Source organism: Populus trichocarpa, chromosome 11 (genome assembly GCF_000002775.5).
Source record: "Populus trichocarpa isolate Nisqually-1 chromosome 11, P.trichocarpa_v4.1, whole genome shotgun sequence".
In the NCBI taxonomy this organism is placed as follows: Eukaryota; Viridiplantae; Streptophyta; class Magnoliopsida; order Malpighiales; family Salicaceae; genus Populus; species Populus trichocarpa.
Window position 1 is genome coordinate 4,139,440 of NC_037295.2, and position 23,225 is coordinate 4,162,664.

The 23,225-nt window shown below is 32.2% G+C and overlaps 3 protein-coding genes across 5 annotated transcripts; all 3 read left to right on the forward strand.

The window, feature by feature from the left end:
- Nucleotides 1-6,525: 6,525 nt before the first annotated feature.
- LOC18103017 (uncharacterized) lies at nt 6,526-9,340 on the forward strand. Of its 3 annotated transcripts, none has more exons than XR_002976765.2 (9): nt 6,526-6,758; nt 6,836-6,925; nt 7,434-7,493; nt 7,585-7,624; nt 7,753-7,846; nt 8,478-8,537; nt 8,616-8,707; nt 8,803-9,000; nt 9,100-9,340. XR_002976765.2 is itself a non-coding variant. In XM_024581089.2 (9 exons), the coding sequence occupies exons 1-8, from the start codon at nt 6,652-6,654 to the stop codon at nt 8,887-8,889; spliced, it is 630 nt and encodes a 209-aa protein (XP_024436857.1). In that variant the 5' UTR covers nt 6,526-6,651; the 3' UTR covers nt 8,890-8,891; nt 9,100-9,340. The 3 variants fall into 3 exon arrangements, 2 of the variants coding, with proteins under 2 accessions (XP_024436857.1, XP_024436856.1); XM_024581089.2 differs by having other exon boundaries at nt 8,803-8,891; XM_024581088.2 differs by having other exon boundaries at nt 8,803-9,168.
- Nucleotides 9,341-12,204: 2,864 nt separating this feature from the next.
- LOC18103018 (FT-interacting protein 3) lies at nt 12,205-14,843 on the forward strand. The gene has a single exon (XM_052445511.1). It carries the CDS (start codon nt 12,331-12,333, stop codon nt 14,647-14,649), a length of 2,319 nt encoding a protein of 772 aa, XP_052301471.1. The 5' UTR covers nt 12,205-12,330; the 3' UTR covers nt 14,650-14,843.
- Nucleotides 14,844-18,073: 3,230 nt separating this feature from the next.
- On the forward strand, nt 18,074-19,033 carry LOC18103019 (CASP-like protein 1C2). The gene is made up of 3 exons (XM_006377290.3): nt 18,074-18,394; nt 18,509-18,611; nt 18,731-19,033. Exons 1-3 carry the CDS (start codon nt 18,240-18,242, stop codon nt 18,962-18,964), a joined length of 492 nt encoding a protein of 163 aa, XP_006377352.1. The 5' UTR covers nt 18,074-18,239; the 3' UTR covers nt 18,965-19,033.
- The last annotated feature ends 4,192 nt before the right edge of the window (nt 19,034-23,225 follow it).

Below are 23,225 nucleotides of genomic sequence, written 5' to 3' on the forward strand. Positions count from 1 at the left end.
GCACTGTTCACGCGCAATGCCATGATTATAATTTCTTATATTAAAAAAAATGCAATGATTATAATTACTTATATTAAAAAAATATTTTTTAAAAATTATATTTTACTCGAAAAACTAGTGTTTAATATTATTTAATAACACTACATAAATTAGAAGAACATCGCATGATGACGTAGCATTTGTGGAATTTAATCTCAATTTCATTTTTGTTTCTGATGATATTTTACCTGATTTTATTGCACGCTCAAAAACCCATAGAAACTATAGTACTTATCAGATGAATTTCATACATGATGAAATTGTAGATAATTTAACGGAATAATAAAAAATATTTGATATAAAATATTATTTATTTAATGATGTAATAATGGTAGTTAAATCTACAATATTTAAATTAAAAACCATCAATATTAATATATATCTTTTTTAATTATTTTATAACCTCAACTTGAAAAGCACGTTTAACCAAACACGTTAAATTACTTTTTATTCAACATCAATTTCAACCACAATTTTAACTAAACATATATAAATACCAAACCAACCTCAATTAAAAGTATTTTTTATAAAATAATTTTTTTTCAAACTACAACCATAAAAGCTACCACAATACCAAACACATCAACTTCAATCATAACTTTTACTAAACACGTATTTAAATCCAATTAACCATACTTTTTTAAAATTTATTTTTTAAAAACCACAACTATAAAAATTATCTTAAAAACAAACACACTCGTTACTTTGTACCTATTTGAATTCACGATATATCATTAAAATAAACTCAGCTCTCTTCTTTTTCCCTATAAGAACATAACTCTCTCTGTCTCTAAAATTGACATATAAAAAAGTCATGGTTTGAAAATATAATATTTACCTGGTATAGTATTTTGTAACTATGATAATCTTAAACTATGCTATTTTACAAAAATAAAAAATAAAAAATAAATTAATTTTTGTGTGCAAATAGGCACAAAATCTCTGACATGTAGCAGACCGGACTTTCTTGGAAACAACCTTTCGGTGGATTCGAAGCTTCTTGTTTCACTTTCATTGCCCACCACTACGCTGTAACTACCGATGCTCCTAAAGGGACAATTGGTAACGACGATATCAAATGAGGATTATATATATATATATATATATATATTATTTAAAATAAAAATATTTAAAATTTTATAAAAATACCTTCCAACCATACGGCCACGGCACGGGTTCTTTTAATCATCAAACATACGGCCACCACGCATGGTCAATGGCTGGCCGATTTCCCCAAATGTACAAAAGAGTCCCTCACAAACAACATAATGGAGCTAATTCACCAAATTTCCCATAACAAATTTCCTAATGGGGAAGAGACTTGTTTTCTTTTTCTACATCAGATTCAATTCTTTTTATTTATATTTGTCACCCCCGCAGTGTCTTACTCAATAATAACACGGACATTACTCAATAATTACTCAATCATTGAGCTTGCAGCGTGTTCAGTGGAACTGAAAATTAGTCGTGATATTTGTCACCCCCGCAGTGTCTTACTCAATAATAACACGGACATTACTCAATAATTACTCAATCATTGAGCTTGCAGCGTGTTCAGTGGAACTGAAAATTAGTCGTGGTGCGCGTAAGCTGGCCCGGACACCTCGGGTTATAAAAAAAAAAGTGTAATTTCAAGTCACATGTGGCTTATTGATTTCTGATTTATTATTATTATTATTTTATAAGATGATGCTCTTTAAATTATTTGGAAAATATGTTTAGAACATAATTGATGGGGTTGGAGACGCCCCTAATATATAATTAAGGTAAATAATGTCACATCTATATACTCTAATTAATTAATAAATTTCAAATCCTTAAACTAAACATTGACATTCCTATTTGTATAATTAATTGAGATACAATGATTTTCAAAATTTTATATTAAAAAAATAGAATTAAAAAAAATATGTAAGTTCACTTCAATGTAATTCTATTAAAAAAATTTCATTATATTAAAAAATATATACAGTGATGCCATCATGCTAATGATAATGACACGGACACTAAATAACTAATTATGTTTACCATTGGCAACATATATAATTACGAGACTTTAAATAAATAAAGAAGCAAGTGGACGTTACGCTCTATCTCAGGCCTAATAATTACGTTTTAATGGTGTTTTATGAAAATTTCAATTTATTTTTATTTAAAATTTATTTTATATATTTTTAAATAAAATACATTTAAAAAAAACAACTGCTTCCAAGTACAAACACCCTGTTAAAATTATTATTTATTACCACTTGTCCCGGTTAAAATAGAAATCCCGTGCTCTTGGCCTGTTGCTCACCTAGGTACAAGCCTCGTGTTATTTATTTTTTTATTGCTATAAAAAACCCTAAAAAGAATAATCCAATCATGCAGTGACACATGGTCAAATTAAACAAGGACGTCAAATTCCACCGGAATTTGTGGAATTCTATATTTTTATATTCGTATTTTAATCTCGTGTGCTGTCAGAGCTAGGGGTGTTCACGGTTCGGTTCGGTTCGGTTCAGACCCAAAAAACCAACCGAACCGAATTACATTAATTTTGTGAAATATTAACCGAACCGGACCGAAAACCGGTTCAGACCGAACTGGTCCGGTTCGGTTAAATCCGGTTTTTTGGAAAAAAAACCGAGAAACCTAATCCTATCATTCGGATTTTGCATATGGCAAGGAGAAAACACAGGCACAGCCGCACAGAAAGAAGATAGATTTTACAGCCCTTTTGCATGAAAGGCACAGAGAAGTTCAAGACAGAAACTTCCTTGATGGAGCTAGATGAAAGATAATTATCTTTAATATCAAAAACAACTCCTCCATGGTTTCCATTGCCATTAATCCCATCGATCTCAGCCATTACCACGAATACAGCTAAGAATGAAAAGGGAGGAAAGATAAGAAAAAGAAAAAGATACAAGTAACAAAGATGCGCAAAGATATTGTCTTTGTGGTAGCTTTGTTCTTCTCCTATGGAGTATATATAACAAGTACAAGCTTCTGTAAATTTTCAAGTTACAGAGGCTTATAATCTTTGAATGTGTACGTGATGTTGAAAGTTGTGACCTTCACATTGAAAGCTCATTCAACAACCCACTGGAAAGGAAGATTGGGAGTGGGTTGAAAGGAAGATTGGGAAACTAGGAAAGGAAGAATGAAAATTAATTGAGAGGAAGATTGAGAATTTTTTTGGAGCAGGCGGCGGCTTTTGTGAGAGGCAGGCATAAATGTTATATTAACTGTTAGGGTTAGGTTAGAGTTTAACTATTTATACCTCAGATTTGTGTAACTTTTGGCTTTTAATGGGTCCGGTTCGGTTTGTGCCGGTTTCTGGTTCAAAACCGAAACCGAACCGGACTTGTTAAAATTTATGGTTTTGACAATCGGTTTAATCGGTTTTTCATTTCGGTTCGGTTTTTTCGGTTAATTTTTCTTCGGTTTTATCGGTTTTCTCGGTTAATCGGTTATTTTGAACACCCCTAGTCAGAGCAACTTGATGACAGCATCAAAGTAAAGGTTACACAAAAGCACACAGACAATATCACAAAGAACCAGAAAGATGGAAGGCGTGAGGGTTAAGGTAATCTAATATATGACTATCTATCTCGGTTCACAGTATCATATGCTTTAATGATCTCGAGAAAAAATATTAATTAATTTGATATTTTTAATTTTACAATTGTAGCAGTTGAGTGGAATTTGTTTTGTCTTTTGGCAGGTTAGAAATGTCAACTTGTTAATTTTAAAAGTAAATTAAATTAAATGATTATTTATCACTAAGAATATAATAAATAGCATATCTGTTGGTAGTATAGTTTTGAAACCTGGTCTGGCCAGACAGGTTGACCCGAGGTTGAAATCGGGTCGGGTTGGAAAAAAAATAGAGAAAAAAAAAATTCGGTATGACCCGGTTGATCCGGCAAAACCTGATTGTAACCTATTAATTTTTATTTATTTTTTACTAAAATGATATTGTTTGAATTAAGCTAGGCGATCAGTTAAAATTCAGACCGGTAGATAGTTAATAAGAGGGTTAATTAGCTTGGACCTTTTTATTGATTGGTCGGGGTTTGTTTATGGCTCATATCCCAATGCTCAATAAATTTCACAAAAAACACAAACAAACATGAGGTAAAAACTTTTAATAGGAAATAAAGCTGTCTTTGGAATCAAAAGAATACAAATCTTGAGGATGTTGAATTGTTTTTTAAAATATTTTTTATTTAAAAATATATTAAAATAAAATTTTTATTTTTTTAAATTATTCAATATATTAAAATAATATAAAAAGATAAAAAAAATTAATTTGAAGTAAAAAAATAAAAAATATTTAATTTTTTAAAAAGCGTTTTTAAAATGAAAACATTTATAAATGGTATTTGGCATTATTCAAAGAGAAAATCCGTAAAAGTTATGAATAGCTTTTCAAGAAAAGTAATGCTGGTCCCATAATTTTTGGATAATCCAATTGCCAGCTGTATGGAAAAGACAAGGATTCTATCTAATTTACTAGTAATATATAATACATGATTTGTGATAAGGTTAATCTAAAAATATATATATAAAAATTTTTAAGTAAAAATAATTTTTGAATTTTACCCGATCTTTGGGCCGCAATCTCAGACAAAATAAAAAAAATAATATATCATGATTACCATCTTTTCTTACTTACATATTTTTTTTGTGATTGTAATTTTAAAAAAAAATATTTGAAAAAAAATATAGTTAGTTGTGACTAGTTAGATTTAGATATATGTTTTGTAAAAATTATGATTAAAATTTATGTATAGCAAAAAACATATATAAAATATTTGATTGTTGTGTTTGAGAGTATGGTTGTGGTTGTTTTTCAAAATATATTTTACTTGGAAATGCATTAAAATAATATTTTTAATATTTTTAATTTTTTTTGATATCTGCGCATCAAAATAATCTGAAAATATAAAAAAATATTAATTTGAAGCAGAAAAAAATAAAAAAATTTCAAATATTTTCAAAAACATTTTTGAAACGCAAAAACAAACAGGGTTTGAAATTTTTACAAAACTCAATTAAAAATATATGTAAAAACTGCTTTATAAAAACTATATTTTAAACTAATTTTTAAATAGATCCTACAATATAAAATATAATTTGATATATTACCAAATATTTTACCGCATTTGTTTTACTGAAAACATAAAAGCTAACAGAAAAAAAAAAAACACAACGTACTTGTAAATCTAAGGCTAGGCTTTTAATAAAGCCAGGACTAGTAAAGATCTTTCCTCGTCACTATATTACTCCCTTATTATTTAATATAAGCACGAGGCAGCTGCCCTATTGGCAGGTTAACTGTAAATCCAGGGGAGGTGGTCAGCTAGTTAGGGGGGGGAGGGGTATTAAAGTACATTAGTAGGAGAAGCATCTAGATAATAAGGAAATTACCCTTGACCTTTAATTTCTTTTTTTTTCTTTTTTTCCAAGTTTGGTGACTAGGAACATGAATTCAAGTAATCTTCAATTCCATCTTTTGGCTCCCTGCCACACATTAACCTTGATGGCTAAGCTAGTGTGAGAATGTATTTGAAATAGTATTTTTTAAAAAATTAATTTTTTTATTTAATTTTTTTTATATATTTGTATAAAAAATAATTTTAATATATATTTTTAAGTAAAAAATATAAAAATAATTGATGCTGCATCTTCGAACACCATTCTACACTATTAATAATACGTAAGTTATAATTATGAGAAGTGTAGTTTAATTAGTTAGATCCTATGTTTGTTCTATAGAGGTCATCAGTTCGAGTTTCACAAATCTCAGGATTATTGGAGACTTACATGATCGTTAATTTCAGGGCCTATAGAATTAGTCGAGATGTACACAAACTGATCCGAATATCCAATTAATAAATTTTATTTTTCAAAAAAAACAAAAAACGTTCGTTTTTTCAGATGTACAAGACAAAGTCACACCATTCAAGACTCCATTAATATAAACCAGCAATGATGATGATTCTTCTCTCTAATTGAGAAAGTCCTTCCACTCCATCTGTCAACTCCTATGAAGAAAAATACCAAATTATTTTTTTTATTCTTGCATCACAAAATATATATATATATATATATATTTTTTTTTTTTCAAATTAAAATAGTTTGGATTTCAGCTGGAATGTTAAAGAAATTATAACTTAATCATAACCAAAAATATTTTTTACGATTTTATCCAAATACCAGCTAAAATCATTGTTTACTAAAAAAAATCTACTCATTTATATCATCACTAGCAAATACCATAATCAATCCTATTCCTTATACATGCCATGTGTGGGGGAAGGCAGGGGCGGAAAAGTAATTTTCTCTTCTCCCCAAACCTGACAAGTAATGACACGTGCACATGATTAACCCTGTTGCCGCATGGCAGTCATCAATTGGAGCAAAGGACCAATACCAAACGAGATAACCGCACACTACCAAAAAAGGAACAAATTTGAATTAGAGAAAAAGAAACCAAATTAAGCAAGCGCGCGCCAAACACAGAAAACGCAACTCCCGCTCTCGTTTTCAAAAAACCTCTCCTTCTGTCTCAATTTCAATTCCAGATACCACAAGAAAATACCCCTCACTCAAAACTCAAAAATGTCAACAGCGAAAACAAGCTCCAAAAAGCGAGTTGCCGAGTCGTTACTCACCAAACCGGCTTCCAAATTCCGAGTCGAGGACGAGTTCGATCCCGATCTCTCAAGGTACATCCTCAAAACACCTCACTTTTCATTGTTTATGAAGAAATATACTAAAATTCAAATTATGATCTTAATTTCAGCGATATCAAGGGGATTATGTCGGCGCTACACCAGATCAGAGAGAAAGCTCAAAAGGACGGTCTGAAGAAGAACGAGCAGACGATTTCTAGGCTAGTAGAGTTTAATGTCTTTTTTTGTTAGATATTAATCGGTTATTTGTAATATATATATATATATATATATATATATATATATATATATATATATATATATATATTCGCGGATTCATGGTATTTCTAGTTTTTTTAGTAATGCTTCCAGGATTTTAGTGATAAAAAGCTTGAATGAAGTGTTTGATTTCGGAGGCGATCAAATTGATTTTCATGTTTCTTATGTTTCGAATTTTTTTAACCAAATCCGTTGAGAGACTGATTTTTTTTTTGTGTGCTTCTGTGTGTTTAAATATGTTATTTTGGTAATTCTTTTTTATATCTCATATAAATTTAATTGTTGATCGGACTCAGTTTTAGTAATTCTAGTTCTCTAAACAATATGAATTTAGTTTTTGATTTTTTTTTAAGAATTGATTTTGCTTTTTTTTTTTTTTTGCTTTTAATTAATTTATTGATCTCTGTAATTTGTGTAGTGATTTGACTGTTTGTTATTTTATGGGGACAGTGTGGGCTCTGAGATCAAGTCTATGATTGATGAATTGAAGTCTAAAATTGAGAAGGACAGGTAAATTAGTAAGAATAAACAAAGCCATTATTAAAGCCAGATAAACTCTGTTGATGTTCTTGTTTAATTTTATTCCTTTTTTAACTGTTAGGCAAACTTTTGCGAAGGCACTCTCAAAGAGCTCAAAAGAGGTAGGTAGAGAAGAAAGGGGGATTAAAACGAAGATAAAATTTTTGCTTTATTGTTTTTTCTTTAAGATTTTTGAATGGGTAATTAATGATGAGCATATGGGTGTGGTTATGTGATTGGATGTCTGAAGTGTGAAAATTGGTTGAAGAGTGAGACTGCCAAGTTTCAAGAGATATATGACAAGTTTTGCAAGGAGAAGGAAGCTCATTTGCAGGCCCTGAAAGGTACTTTGTTTACCGACTTTCTGGGGTTAATTTTCTTGGATCTTTTTCCCAACTGTTGATGAACGCTGAGCTAGTGTAACAATTGTTGATTGAACGGATTTCTAAAGTCAACTTTACACATGGGTTTTGATGGAGTACGTAGAATAAGACTGTGATTTGTGAAGGAAAGTAGGGAGATTGGGCCACGGATAGTGTGGGAATGGTTAAAAAGGATTTGCGCCTAATACACTTGTCTTGTCTTCTACTGACATCTAATCCATATTATTGTCTTTCATCGATTTGAATGTTTCTTTGAAAATTGATACCTTTATGTTGAAGATGAGATGATTTTGCTTGCTTATGGGACCACTCTGAAAAATCTTAGATATTAATTCCAGATTTTTTTTCGACCCTGTGCATCGAGCAGCACTTTGTAATAATGTAAAGCATTGTGTCACTATTCTAAAGGATTTGCTCTTACATCGAGCTACTTTAATTTGAATCATTTCGGGAGGATCAACTCGTAGAGTAAAACTAGAAAACAGCTCATGGTTTGCCTTTTCATGTTAGAATGCTGTTCTCTTTATGGCAAGCAAATTCAGTTCCAAATGATCACTTTCGGTGCTATTTGTTTTCCAATGCTGTTTGGCAGATACTGTTTCCAAATTCGAGGAAGACAAGGAAAGGCTGTGTATGAGATATGAACAAATGAGTAAGGACTGCACAAGAAAACTCTTTCTTTCTTCTAGTGAAGTATAACTCAACTCATTCTGTTATGGGTCGATATCAGGAAAGAAAGAGAAAAGCATGATATCTGAACATGAGAAAACCTGTGCTGATAAAATTGCTAAATTGGAGGAATCATTGAAAAAGAAAAAGCAGGTATGCTGATTATAGATATCAGGTTACTGAATTATTAGATCCGCCCACCCTCATGCCAACACCATTAACCACATTTTTCTTTATGAAAAGCACAGGATGGCAAGACTTTCAGCATTTTGAGGAAAAGCCTCGGCTCATTCCTGGAAGATGCTTCAGATGAGGACTTCCCTCCTGATGATTGAAGGTTGCATATCTGCATTAGTTTTCATCACTCCAAGCATTTAACTGTGGATACCCAATTCCTTCCTTTCCAAAGTCAATCTAGTTTACAACATACTGCCCCTAGGAAACTCGTATGCATTCTGCTTCCAGCATTCTCCTCGTTCATGTTCATGTGTCAATTTAACTTTTACTTGGCTCTAAATTTTGGATGTAATCTAATTTTGTTGCAGGAGGTGATTATCTCTTAATATCCTCTTACTATAATGGTAAGGAGGACATGACTAGTTCAATGTTGCATACGCACCTGTTGGTGGTTGTAGCTACCCTTGTCAGGCTACGTATTACCTCTTACTTTTCACGTTCTGGCCAACGATAACGGCTGAAATTTCTGTGGTAAGAGAGTTGTTTGGTGAGACTTTGGAAAATATCAATTAATGACTACAGTAATGAATCAAGTAGTTTGGTGAGGCAGCAGGAGTTCTTTGTTGGAGTTTGTAGTTAGTCACAGAAGTAATTGACGTTAAAAAAAATAAAATTAATATAGGTTTGGCTAGACATAAAAATCATGCTTTCCAGGAGTTTGAATGCTTCGAGTTTCATTATTTTCGAAGTTTCTAAAGTCAATTATTCATCATTTTGTGGAGGATTATAATTCAACATGAATTGACATGGTGATTTTCAAATAGATCTCGTTCAGATTGGGATCCACACATACGTGTGATTATAAGAATGTGGGATCCCATAATTTCTGGACGAACCTAAGAAAGTGCCCTAGCTATTGGGTTTGTAGTATTCATTGAGTCCCCCAAACAATTATATTTTGATTGATTTTTAAATTGCAGCGTTTTGTAGGGAATCTAATTATTTTAACAAAAAAACATTAAATAATTCCTTGTTTTTTAAAGTGCAATTTGAATGAAAATGAGGGCTCAAAATTGATAATGAGACAAAAAAAATGGGTTTTCCTTTTATTTTTATTTTTTTAGTTTGAAATTTTTATATTTTGATCTAAAATATTATTTTATTTACATTTTAGTTATAAAGTTTGAGAGTGGAGAAAGAGGGTCACTAGAAAATAATAAAAGAGAAAAAATAATCAGTTACCTAGTATTAAGACAATGTTTTATTTTTTTATTTAAAAAAATTGTATTTAAGATCATGATAAGTTTTTATTTAAAGAATAGTGCTTACAATAAAAATACAAGCTTATGTTCAAACAATTAAGAAATGCATTAATAAACTAACAGGTTGAAGAAATATATTTTTTCTCAATAATTTAATTTTTTATATTTCCTATAAATATCAATTTTTAAAATTATTTAATTAAATAAAAACTAAATTTAAAAAATAAAATTATTAAACTCAGTTACATCTAAAATTTCAGGTTGACAGACACCACCAAAATATCATAGTACTACTTCTGTGAGGAGATCCAACACAAGCGCAACTATTTCTTCTTCTTCTTCTTCTTGTTTTTTTTTTAAATCGATCCTCCATAAATTGGAACATTTTCTTACAAGTTTTTCGTTTTGTTAATTCCTTTTCAAATTGATATCATCCATAGTTGGGCTTAACACGAGTCAGGCTGTGAACTTAGGTGTAATTCGTGCAGAGCCCACACCCTTTCATTTGAAAACAAAATTTCTTACCGTTAAAAAGTACCTTGGCTGCTCCCTCTCTCTTTTTATATATATATATTATTAAATTCTCTCTATATTTAAACATCAAAAGTCCTCACATACATTAAAAAAAAACTATTTTTTAAGCACTACCTACTACTAGTGACTTTAACTTACTAAACACCATCTGCTATTAGCTACCAATTATCTGAATTTTCATATCAGGTCATCATACACCTTTGTTATGAAAAATATATCAAATTAATTAAACTAAAAAATTAATCAAATATATAATATATCAACCTTATTTCTAAATATCTAAGATTTTAGGATTTATTATATCCCTACAACGTTAAATATTTTCTTACATTGCCAATTTGCTAACAAAAAAAAAATTATAACAACTTTAAAAGAAGCTTTTAGCATTCAATGTAAATTGAATTTCGAAAACAACCTGATTGTATTATTATTAATTGTTTTTTTTAAAAAAACATTTCCTTTTTAGAATGATATTCAAGACCCACCCTGCAAGAAGAAAACGGAAAATCTCAAGGTTCTCTTTCATTTATTGTCCCCTGGTACATAGCTTATTCTACATTCAACACTCAAACGTTACATAATTCTGAAAGAAATATAAGCTTACCATTTTCAATTGCTATTACTGTCAAAATATACAATTGTAATTATTAATTCCAATTCTTTTAGCATAGACAATCTCTCTATTTAATTATTTAGACCTGAAAAACTCAAACAATTGCCACAAAACATGTTCTCAAAAAATTGAATCCAATCATGCTTTCCCCTTGGTACAAAAGAGCTAGCTAATGCCTTAAAGAACTACGACATTCAAGATAATGTAATTTTTTTTAATTTTCTTGCATCATTTTCTCTTATATATATATATATATATATATATATAAACAATTAATTACTGTATTTTCAAAATTTAATACTCATTCCAAGCACTTTTGGATATTGTTTGTATAGGGTTCTCATTTCTCACTGATTTACAGCACGGTTTGCTAATGGGGTTTGTAGCAATTTGTACTTCATGCATGAGGTCTGCGGGAAATTTTTGTGCATGAAAAAGGTTAGCTCTCTATTCTTTGTGTTTATCCTGGCTAATGACAGAAAGACAGTTTTGTCACATGACTTCTTAACTGTTTCTTTGTCTGAGATTTCTATTAAGATTTATGCCTTTCAGCTTTCTTAGAGATTCTGCTTTATGTTTGGTAATAATCTCTGCATCACATCACTTATAAGTAACTTTCCAAGGTATGCTAGGCGGATGAATGTCTAGACAGAAAAAATTATGCAGATCAGATCATTATATGCTGGAAAATTACAAAATGATCAATGTGCTCGCAACCACACATCATACTGCTATATATTACTATAATATAGATCATCATGATTTAAAGATTTTGTTCATAAATCATTAATAGGATATTCAAGTGCCGGAGCTCGAGGGGCCAAAGTGTGCAATTACTGTGTTTGATAGGCATCAGGATGCTATGCAATTCTGTCCTGGCTACAAATTAGGTTTCGTCATATTTATATCGAATTATAATTGAACTGTTTTACTAGAATACATGTGTAGATTGCCTGGTTCTTTTGTGTAACCAACACTGTCAAATCTGACAGTATTTTCTTCTCTTATGATCACAGATTTCAGGCATTCAAAACTTTCACAGAGGCCTGGTATTTTTATATACTTGGACATTAATTTTCCTTTGAAAGGTCTCTGCTCCTACAACAAAATGTCTTAACAGGAAATAAAGATCCAACACTAAGCAGTGACTGATTTTTTTCACCTTCTGTTATATCTTGTAGTTTGAGCAAATGCCTCCAAAAGAGAAACCAAAGAAGGACTACACCCTTAAGGTGACATCACCTGATATCGGTGGAAGGACAGTCATAGGCAGTGACAAGCTTACTCTAGTTGAACAAAGACAGTTTCTTTATGTCAGAATTGTGAGAGCCAATGGCTTGCCAGTGAACAACATGACTGGCACTTGTGACCCTTTTGTCGAGCTGAAGATCGGAAACTACAAGGGAATAACTAGATGCTTTGAACAGACCTCAAACCCGGAATGGAATGAAGTCTATGCTTTCACAAGAGATCGCCTTCAGGGTGGGAGATTGGAGATCTTGGTAAGAGATAAAGAATCTGCGATTAACGAGATTATTGGCTGTCTTTCCTTTGATTTGGGCGATACTCCTACGCGGTTTCCACCAAATAGTCCATTGGCACCACAGTGGTATAAATTGGAGGATCGCAATGGGGTTAAGGTTGCAGGAGAGTTGATGTTATCTGCTTGGATAGGGAATCAAGCTGACGACGCGTTTTCTGTTGCTTGGCATTCTGATGCAGCTGCTGTTAGCGGCAAAAGCGTGACAAACATTCGTTCTAATGTATACCTCTCCCCTGTGCTTTGGTATTTAAGAGTTCAAGTGATTGCGGCACAGGATTTGGCACCTTCAGACAAGAACAGGAAACCAGAAGCTTACATCAAGGCTGTTCTCGGGAACTTGGTTTTGAGGACTACAGTTTCAAAGGATAAGAATCCGAATCCTACTTGGAATGAGGAAGTGATGTTTGTTGCAGCAGAGCCATTTGATGATCATTTAATTTTAAGTGTGGAGGACAAGATGGGAGCTAATAAGGAGGTATGTTTAGGGAGGTCTGTGATTCCTTTGCACCAAGTGGAGAAGAGGTTGATGCCTCAAGCTATTGGTGCTCAGTGGATTAATCTCGAGAAGTATGTTGCGGAGGGTGAGGAGAAGACAGAAGTGAAGTTTGCCAGTAGACTTCATTTGAGGATCTTTTTAGATGGTTTATATCATGTTTTTGATGAACCAACTTACTACAGCAGTGATTTGAGGGCAACATCTCCCAAGTTATGGCCAGAGAAAATCGGGGTCTTGGAGCTAGGTATCCTAAAAGCTGAAGGGTTGCTACCAACGAAGTCCAGGGATGGTCGTGGAACTACCGATGCTTATTGTGTAGCGAAATACGGGCGGAAGTGGGTTAGGACGAGTACTATAGTAGACAGTTATGCTCCAAAGTGGAATGAGCAATACTGCTGGGATGTTTATGATCCATATACAGTTGTTACCATTGGAGTTTTTGATAACTGTCATTTACAGGCAGGGGACAAGAACGATGGGACGGGTGATCCAAGACTTGGCAAAGTAAGGATTCGGTTGTCTACTCTCGAAACTGGTAGGATTTATACACATTCCTACCCGCTTTTAGTCTTGCAACCCAATGGATTGAAGAAAATGGGAGAGCTTCACTTGGCTGTGAAATTTAGTTGCAACAACTGGATCAACTTGTTTCATACTTACTCACAACCTTTGCTTCCTATGATGCATTACCTTCAACCATTATCAGTCTATCAGCTTGATAGTTTAAGACACCAAGCTACTTATATTCTCTCTTTGAGGCTTGGTCGTGCCGACCCACCCCTAAGGAGGGAGGTTTTGGAGTACATGCTTGATACAGGTGTAAATAGATGGAGCTTGAGAAGAGCAAATGCAAATTGTGAGAGAGTCATGACATGTTTGAGTGGAATCGTTGTTCTTTGGAGGCAGTTTGATCAAATACGCCATTGGAAGATCAATTCAGCAATCACAGTCCTGATTTACTCATTGTTCGTTGCCATGGTTATGTGCCCAAAACTAATATTGACTGCATTCTTTCTAGCTCCTTTCGTGCTTGGAGTTTGGTGCTTTCCAAAGAGGCCAAGACATCCTCCACATATGGATACCAAATTATCCCATGCTGAAACTGCACAACCTGATGTACTTGACGAGGAATTCGATTCGTTTCCATCTTCCAAGCAAGGTGAAGCACTAAAGACAAGGTATGATAGATTGAGAGGAATTTCAGGGAGGTGGATGATAATTATAGGAGATTTGGCAACTCAATTGGAGAGGATTCATGCTCTTGTAAGCTGGAGGGATTCACGAGCTACTGCAATGTTTTTGGCATTCTGTCTCATTGCTTGTTTTTTGGTTCATAAAGTTCAGTTCAAGTACTTGGTTCTTGTTATAGGGACTTATGCAATGAGGCCTCCAAGACTTCGTGCTGGCATTCCTTCCATTCCTCAAAATTTCCTCAGGAGATTGCCTGCTAAAACTGATAGCATGTTGTAAGGAAAACATTTTTATGATGTGCTGCGGCCAGTTTTTTTTTTTTTTCCTTCTTCTAACATTTCATAACGTCGTTAACAAGCTCAGGTGCTGCATTGTTGCATGAAGCAGAGGGCATTAACCTCTGCTTATTGACAATGGGTTTTAAACTTTTAATTCAGGAGTTGATATGCTTCCTTTATCTATACTGTAAGGCACTTCCACCTCACACTGTTCTCCCTTCGTATTTTTCTTGTTGACAAATATTCATTCTGGTCTCTGCGTTCAACACCAATAAAAATCACTGGGAAGCAGCAGCTTCAAAAACTGATAAAGAAGCTACCGCAAAAAATCTCAATTGTGCAAGACTGTTCACCATGGCAAGCCAGTCGGAACTGTGATGAAGTTTTTGCCAGGAGCAACAGGTGAAGTTCTTACAGTGAAACGTTGTTTACTGATATGAAAGTAACTTCTAATACTTCAAATATATTTTTCTTGAAATAGAATTCTTCGTTGGATTATGCAATGTACTGAAATTTAGTAGATACATAGTTTAGAGATGGAACTTGAAGAATAACAAAACATTATCCGCTCCAGCAATGAAGAGTAACGCTAAGCAGTCCTCCGACGTTACTGGATAAGCACTAGCAGATGAAAAATAAAGGACACTATTTGACAAGTTTACCATTGCCACAGCCAAAAAAACCATGAAAAGAAAAGGGAAAAAAGGCTCGTTACCTATGTTATTTAGTTGAATTTCAGTTGCACTACTTGTGACTGAACATCCATAATCCAAGACAAGCTAATGGCTAAATTCCAAAGACAGTAGCCATTGATAAATAACAGATATTTCTTCATGCTTTGAATAACTCGAAAAGCTACATCAAGAATGAAAGAAACTTGTACAAAATCGCTGCATCTGATGACAAAAATTCTCAGAGAAACTTGAAATATATCATTCAAATCAGCATAGACCCAAAAGTATACAGAAATGCCAACGTTGACAGTTGAGATAAATGGCAAGAATGTAAACAGTTATATATAGCTCCCACATTCCAGAAAAAAAGATGGATTTGAAAAGAAAAAAAAACACTGGGATGGCGGCACCCATTCCTAAGCACTTCAGAAAAGATTGGCTCAAGCTGGAGGGAGCATCCCCCAACTGAGTGGCGCAGATCCAAAACGAAGTGGTCATAGACAAACAGCATTACAACTGGGCCTTCCTAAACAAATATTATCATTTGCTTCATTATGGTTAATAAAGCACTTCTGAATTGAGCCGGTAGCCCGGTAGAATGAGCCGTGACCCTCCAAGTCGGGGACTTCTTTGTGAATAGAAGAAATAATATGGAGAGTGTTGTCGTTTAGCATGTCATTAAACGACACCGGTTATTACCGAAAGTTTTTTTTAACTATCATGACCCACAGTCAATGTTTGAAAAATTAATCTGACTTAGCAGTTAACCTATAATTTAGGTGATATAAAGACTAAATCAGATTATTTTTAAATAAAAATAAAAAAGAATTGACATTGTATGATTAATAAAAAAACCTGGATTAATTGAGCCGATTGAGGTAGAAAAAATATGATAATTTTTTTTTTATTTTAAAAAAAATAATATAAATTTTTTTATTTTTATAAAATAAAAGAAATTAACTGACATGTGTTGACACACTTTTTTTTTAGATTAACGTTGGTATCCGGGTCAGCTTGCGTGTACCTCGACTAATCTCATGAGCCCTGAAGTTAACGATCATATAAGCCTTTAGTGACCATTATATTAGTAACCACAGAGCTCAAACCTGAGACTATAGAGAAAACAAATTTTTTAGTCCTAAACTCTTATTACTAGCCACTTACTAGATGGTTAACCTGTGTTAACACATTTAAATTAACGGGATGAACTCAAATTGGGTTTATAACGGGATGAACTCAAATTGGGTTTATAACGGGATGAACTCAAATTGGGTTTAAAAACTAGGCACACGATTCAATGTCATTATATTTAAGATTAGTTTGTCTCCAATTTATTTATTAAAACATAATGAAGACCTAAAAAAAAAACTGAAACTCAAAATAAAAGGCAAAAAACTATGAAATAATAAAAACAAGAAAAAAAAAAAGAGTAGAATAGAATTTGCATTATGATGATGCAGGATTGATAAACAACACAAAGGCTTTCAAGGTAGCTGCACAAACTTAGAAAATTTGGGGATCGATGGAGTAAACTACTCAACTTAGAAAATTTGGGATTTATAATTTATTTTGAGTTAAATTTTTAGTTAAAATAGATAAGATGTTAATCTGGTAAATAAAATTAATTTGATAAAATTTAGTTGGGTGAGCCCTATTTTCATAAAAAATTTAGATTGTGTTCAGGTATGCTTGGTGTTTTTATTTATTAAAAATATATTAAAAAAATATAATTTTATATTTTTATTTTTAATATTAGCTTATCAAACTAATAAAAAACATTAAAAAAATATATTAATATAAAGCTTTTAAAAAAAATCAAAAGCTTGAAAAAATACGTATTAATCTAGAACCCATAACCCCTTTTCCTCGTACAACGATGAGCTTGAAAACTGTGCCTCCAATACCTATCTACTTAGCCATAAAAAGTCCGCGTGGACAATAGCGGTAAAACTCCGGCCGGATTGGTTTTGGTAGTTCAACTGCTCATTGATAATTGGAGCCGAAATTGCCAAATGACGAGCCTATTTTCACAATTTTGTTTTTGTTTTTTATTTTAAAAGTATTTTTTTAATTTTTAATTTAAATTAAATTTTTAGTGTTTTCGATCATTTTGATGTGCTAATATCAAAAATAATTTAAAAAAATAAAAAAATTATTATTTTCATGCATTTATGAGCGAAAAACACTTTAAAAAGCAATTGCTACCAAATTATAGTGTTTGGAAGTGTGGTAACGATTGTTTTTTGAAGTGTTTTTTGCTCGAAAATGCATCAAAATAAATATTTTTTTAAAAAAAATTATTATTGACATCAGCACATCAAAAAGATCTGAAAACACAAAGAAAAAATTAATTTGCAGCAAAGAAAAAAATAAAAAAAATTTAATTTTTTAAAAACACTTTTAAAATGTAAAAACAAACAACCAAATAACCAAATGCAATGAGAAATAACATATTTTATTTTATATAAAGCAAATAAAAGTAAAACTTTTAATAAAGGAATTATTCTAAAATAAAATATAATATCTCATGATTTTTCAAAGTAAATAATTTTTTTTATGATGGAGAAATCGGTAAAGTGAGACTCAAATTGAACAAAAAAAAAAATTATTTTTAGAATCTATCTTTATTAAAATAATTTTTAGGAGCAATCTTTATTAAAATCAAAGACATTGAACCCTGTAGCTCCATGCATTGACCGGTTACCAACCCTCGTTTCCAGAAAGATACCATTGGAGGAGACGAGATCACAGCCCTCTATCTCTCTCTCTTTCTACACATCACACCTCCTTGCTAGCTTCACCCACCTGGACTGTCCCGGGCTCATGTGTCCAAATGTTTCTGCATTTAAGAACTTCCATGGACACCGCGTTTGCCTCTTCATACTAACTTTAGTCATCCAACAAGAGCTTAACCTCCATGGCTAAGAGTAACAAGATTTTCACCAACACCCTCAGGCTCCTTGCCTTGGCTGCCACTGTGGTTGCAATTGTCTTCATGGTCACCAGCCATGACTCTGCCCAAGTCTTGAACTTAACATTCACTGCAAAATATAGCAACACACCAGCATTCAAGTAAGTTTAGTTTCCCCACCTTTCTGCCCTGACCCCTGCATTATTATCATCCTATTTTTAGTACATTTTTATGCCTGCCTTGTGGTTTTACTGGTCTCAAATGCTGGCATTTAGGTTCTTGGTGATTGGAGAGGCAATTGCAGGTGGATACACCGTTATATCTATCCTTCTCTCGTTCAAAGGCTTGTTTTGGCGCTTGATTGTAATCCTAGATATGGTAATTAATGATGCAGATCTTCTTCTTCTTCTTCTTCTTCTTCCCCTTTTAGCTATATGTGCTTCTGTGATCATGAAATATGAATTATGAATTGTCATGGGAACTTGCTTGTCATATAGGTCACAACAGTGCTACTCACATCAAGCATTTCTGCTGCGTTGGCAATAGCTCAAGTGGGCAAGAAAGGGAACACTCATGCTGGTTGGCTACCAATTTGTGGACAAGTTCCTGATTTCTGCGACTATGTGACTATAGCTCTTATTGCTGGTTTTGCTGCAGCAATAATTTACTTTGTGCTTCTTCTCTGTTCTCTCTATGTTGTCCTCAGTCCTATTTTTGTTGCAACACCTTAGATAAGCTTCCTTTGAGTAAAGACTAAAGATATATACTGTAATTTCATCTATACAATTTGGTTTAGCTTATATACTTCTCTGTTTCTCAAGGACTGCTTAACCTGTGAAAGAATACATGTACCTCTTCCCCGACTGATGATCATTTAACATATCGGTGTAGCATGCTTGCTCTAGTTATTGTCTTGTAGTTATGACAGTAGGAACCCTTAGAAAGGATTTTCTTGAGAATCTTCATATGTCTGTCTGCTTGAGGCAACCACCTCAGAACATTTAAGAGTTAACAGGCCTAGCAAGGAGAAGCCACTAAGCATGAGGAACCATGGAAATCACTAGGCCTACAAAGGAAAAGGAAAGCATTCAACAACAGATGTTATATAAACTTTATTCGACGGGCTATGGTGCTCTTGGGGTTTTCATTATTGGAGCTGGAGTCCTTAATTAATACTGTGTGGCTGCAGCAGACTTTGTGATGTAATTTTCATTACATTTCGTTGCATGTTTCCTCGACAGAATCAAAAACGTCCTTTCCAGTTTCCTCGAAGAAGCCATGAACTGTATTCATCATTTCCATTGAAGCAATTACCTTATCCACACCCCTCGTTCTAAAACGTCCCTGATGAATGAGAGTGATACAAGCGAGGCTAGGACTTGAATATTCCCATTGTAGATTCACAAATTAATTATTTGAAGACTATAAGTTAATTATATATACATATATATTGCTCATGAGTAAATAGTAGACGTTACCTTGTGATCTGTAGAGCTTTCTTCAGGCCATGTCATTTTCAGCAAGGCGTGGTTTTCAAACAAAAATAGCGTTCTGATGATGATCAGAAATATTTCTAGCACAATAAAAGGTCATCGGATTCATTGCCCGATGAACCACAGAAGCTGTGACAGCAAGAGAAGCAGACTCCCTCAAGAAAGGCTTCACAAAAGATCACTGTTTAAGCTGCGTAGAGGTAGTAGACGGTGAGGAATTCACTAAAATCAAGAGTCATTCCCGTACTTGCCCAGGGCTTCAAAGAAGTTCCGTTTTGTGATGCATGCGAAACCTTTCTTCTCAAGGAACTTCTTATATTCACTGAGGCTTATCCATCCATCTCCGTCCTTATCCATTGATGTATAAAAATGAGTTACATTTTCTTCTGCTGCCTCGACAAGTTTTCACAGTACGTAAATGCAGTTTCGCATATCTCTTCCATGCTCCCTTTCACTGCCACTGGCGCCACCGAACGCGCTAACCAGCAACCAGGGAACTACTTATAGTATAACAATAACCTCAATGCTAGACGACAACATATTTTATTAACAGTTAGAAGGTTTTTTCGCTGCAAGAGGGGCTCGTCTCTCTGTTTTTTTTTTTTCCCTTTTGAATGATAAGTTGCATCACTTTTTAGGCAATTGAATTTGTTTTTGTTTTGTCTCTAGATAATTTATAAAATGCATTCCTCCACATAATACATTCAATAAATTTTCTACAATTATGATTCTAAAATTTGAAATAATAAAATAAAAAATGAAATATAACTTATTAACTATCAAGCAAGCTAATCCTTTATAGCGAGGACATTAAGAAAAGAAAAGCTAAAGACACATAAGTGAATCATTGTGAAAGTGTTTTTTTTTTATTATTTTTTTTTCTTGGGTCATCAATTTATTTATTTTTAATTTAACTCTTTCACATTGCATTAATTGATAATTGAGTTTGATAATTTATTTCGGGCTCCTTACTTTTGAGTTTTTGTAATCTAAAAAAAATACCTAGCAATGAGTTCATTCTTGATTTTAAAAAGAAAAATTTGATTTGATTTTTTTATGAATAATTAAAACTGAGAGGACCAAAATTGAAAATGTAATCCTTTATTTAAGAAGAAAATATTTTTCTTTTTTGGTCATTTATTTCTTTTTTTTAGCTTGGCTATTTTGTTTTTCCTTTTTAATTTCATCTTTTCACATTATATTGATTGATGGTTCAACTTGATTATTTGGTTTGTGTTATTTTCTTTCAAGCTATTGTAATCTAAATAAAAAATTTCCAACACCAAGTTGGTTTTTGATTTCGTAAAAAAAAAGTGTTATTTGTGAAAAAATAAAAATCAAGGCACTAAAATTAAAGGCTTGGTGAAATGGCAACCCTTAAAACAAAAAATTGGTGTCAACACCTTTTTTGGCTTAAGATTTTGACCAAATTCATTTTTTGTCCCTTTAATTTGAAAATTATACGATTTAGTTCAAGACTTTATTTTATTCACATTTCAGTCTCTCAATTTAGAAGAGCAAAAAGAAAATTGCTTAATTTACAGCGAAAGAGGGAGAGTTATTGAGTGGCCACATTTCATCAACGGATTTTATTTGACGAGAAAAATCCAATTGAGGTCTTTTAAAACCTTAATATTGTTTGGAAAAATAAATTGGGGTTGAGAGAACATTCCCCGATTTGATTTTATATTTTTTGACCAATTTTAGAGGATTTTTGGATTGGTAAGTAAGTTTTTGGAGGTTCTAAAGGTGTTAATTAGAGGGTTTTTTAGGTGAAAATGAGTTAAAAATTAATTTTTAGGTCAAAAGAACCCCCCCTAATTTAAATGTTAGTGTTGAGATCTTTTTCTTTTTATTTTACATTTGTTAGTGTATATAATTCTCAATTTATTTTATTAAACATATACATCACATTTTGAGTTAATGATTAACATTTTTCTTACTTCTAGAAAAAGATATTAACAACACTTAACATTTTTTATTTTAGGTTAAAAAACTGATCTGACCTGTGATATGGTGCGAACCAATTATCTAGTAGTTATTAACATGGTTAGATTTATTGTGTTGATTTAAGAAACTCATAACTTAGAATCTGATATAAGTTGGATTTTTAATTGAATCGGATAAGATATTGATTTGATTAAAATTGAATAACTGAATTAGCATTTTAATAACTTAGTTGACCGAGTAAAATCTAGCCACGTTAATATCAAAAAGATTAGAAAAACAAAACTATGTTGTTTATAAAAATAATAAACCCAAATTAATCTCATAATCTAATTTAATAATTCAATAATCTAAACTTTTTTTTAGATTGGTTCTTAAAATTCTGAGAACTATAACATAAGGGTCTCACTCCTATCTTCAGTGAAACGCTAGCTAACTTACTTGTGCTACGCTAATGGTCGAATCAAAAGTTGTTTTTCAATGAAAAAAACAAAGAAGAAAGTGTGAGCATTGCCAGCTTGTTTTTAGCATGAAGAAAATTTTGTATTAATTTTATTTTAAGGTTTGTTGTTAATAACAAATGATTTCTTTTTTAATATAAAATTCATACAAATACAGCTAATTCATGTAAAATATAAAAGAAAAAAACTTAATTTAAATCAAACTAATCTTTTAAAAGTGTCATGTAACTAAAATACAATTTAAAAAGATCAATCACTATCTAAAAAGATTGATTCGATTTTCTTTTACAGACAAGAGAGTAAGCACAAAACAATATTTAAATAGAAAAAATTAACAGAATAATATTTAAATAGAAAAAATTAACAGAAAATGATATATAAACAAAGATGTCAAGTGCTAATGGGCTAAACCCACTCAGCAGACCGTAATAAAACAGCCTAAGTGCACATAGGCCCACATCTAGTTTTTTATTTTTTCCTCATAAGCGGGCGCTCTTGTATTTTCTGATTTTTTTAAGGCGTGCGATTGGTCTCATGTAGTGGTAGGCGACCTGCCACTAACTAGTCTTTTTCTAGTAACCTTCGGTGATTAGAGAGTTAGGATCATGTTTTCTACCCCTAAAAAACCTAATTTTCAACTTGTTTTTATTTAAAAACACATTAAAAAATAATTTATTCCTCAAAAAACCACTCAACAACCCCAAAATCACTCTGAAAAACAAAAATCAACTAAATAAAAAAAAATAAACAAAACCTTATATAATTTTTTCGAAGGAGAAAACTGCCTCCATTAAACTCCTCTCGAGAAAAAAAACTTATTGATACAAAGATCCTCTTTTTGTGTGGTAGAAGCTTGGCCAACCAATAACATTCTCTCTCTTTTGTTGTTTTCCAACGAGTTTTTCTCAATTAACTCAATGTTAAAAGATGAACTTGAAAAAAAAATTAATAAAAAAAGATCAAAGTTAACCTACCAAACTTGCAACTTGGGTTATGAAATTAAGATAACCCTATAAATATAAAAATTAAAATAAATTATGAAGTTCAACTCTCAATCAACCCAACGTTGAAGGATGAAAATTAAAAAATAA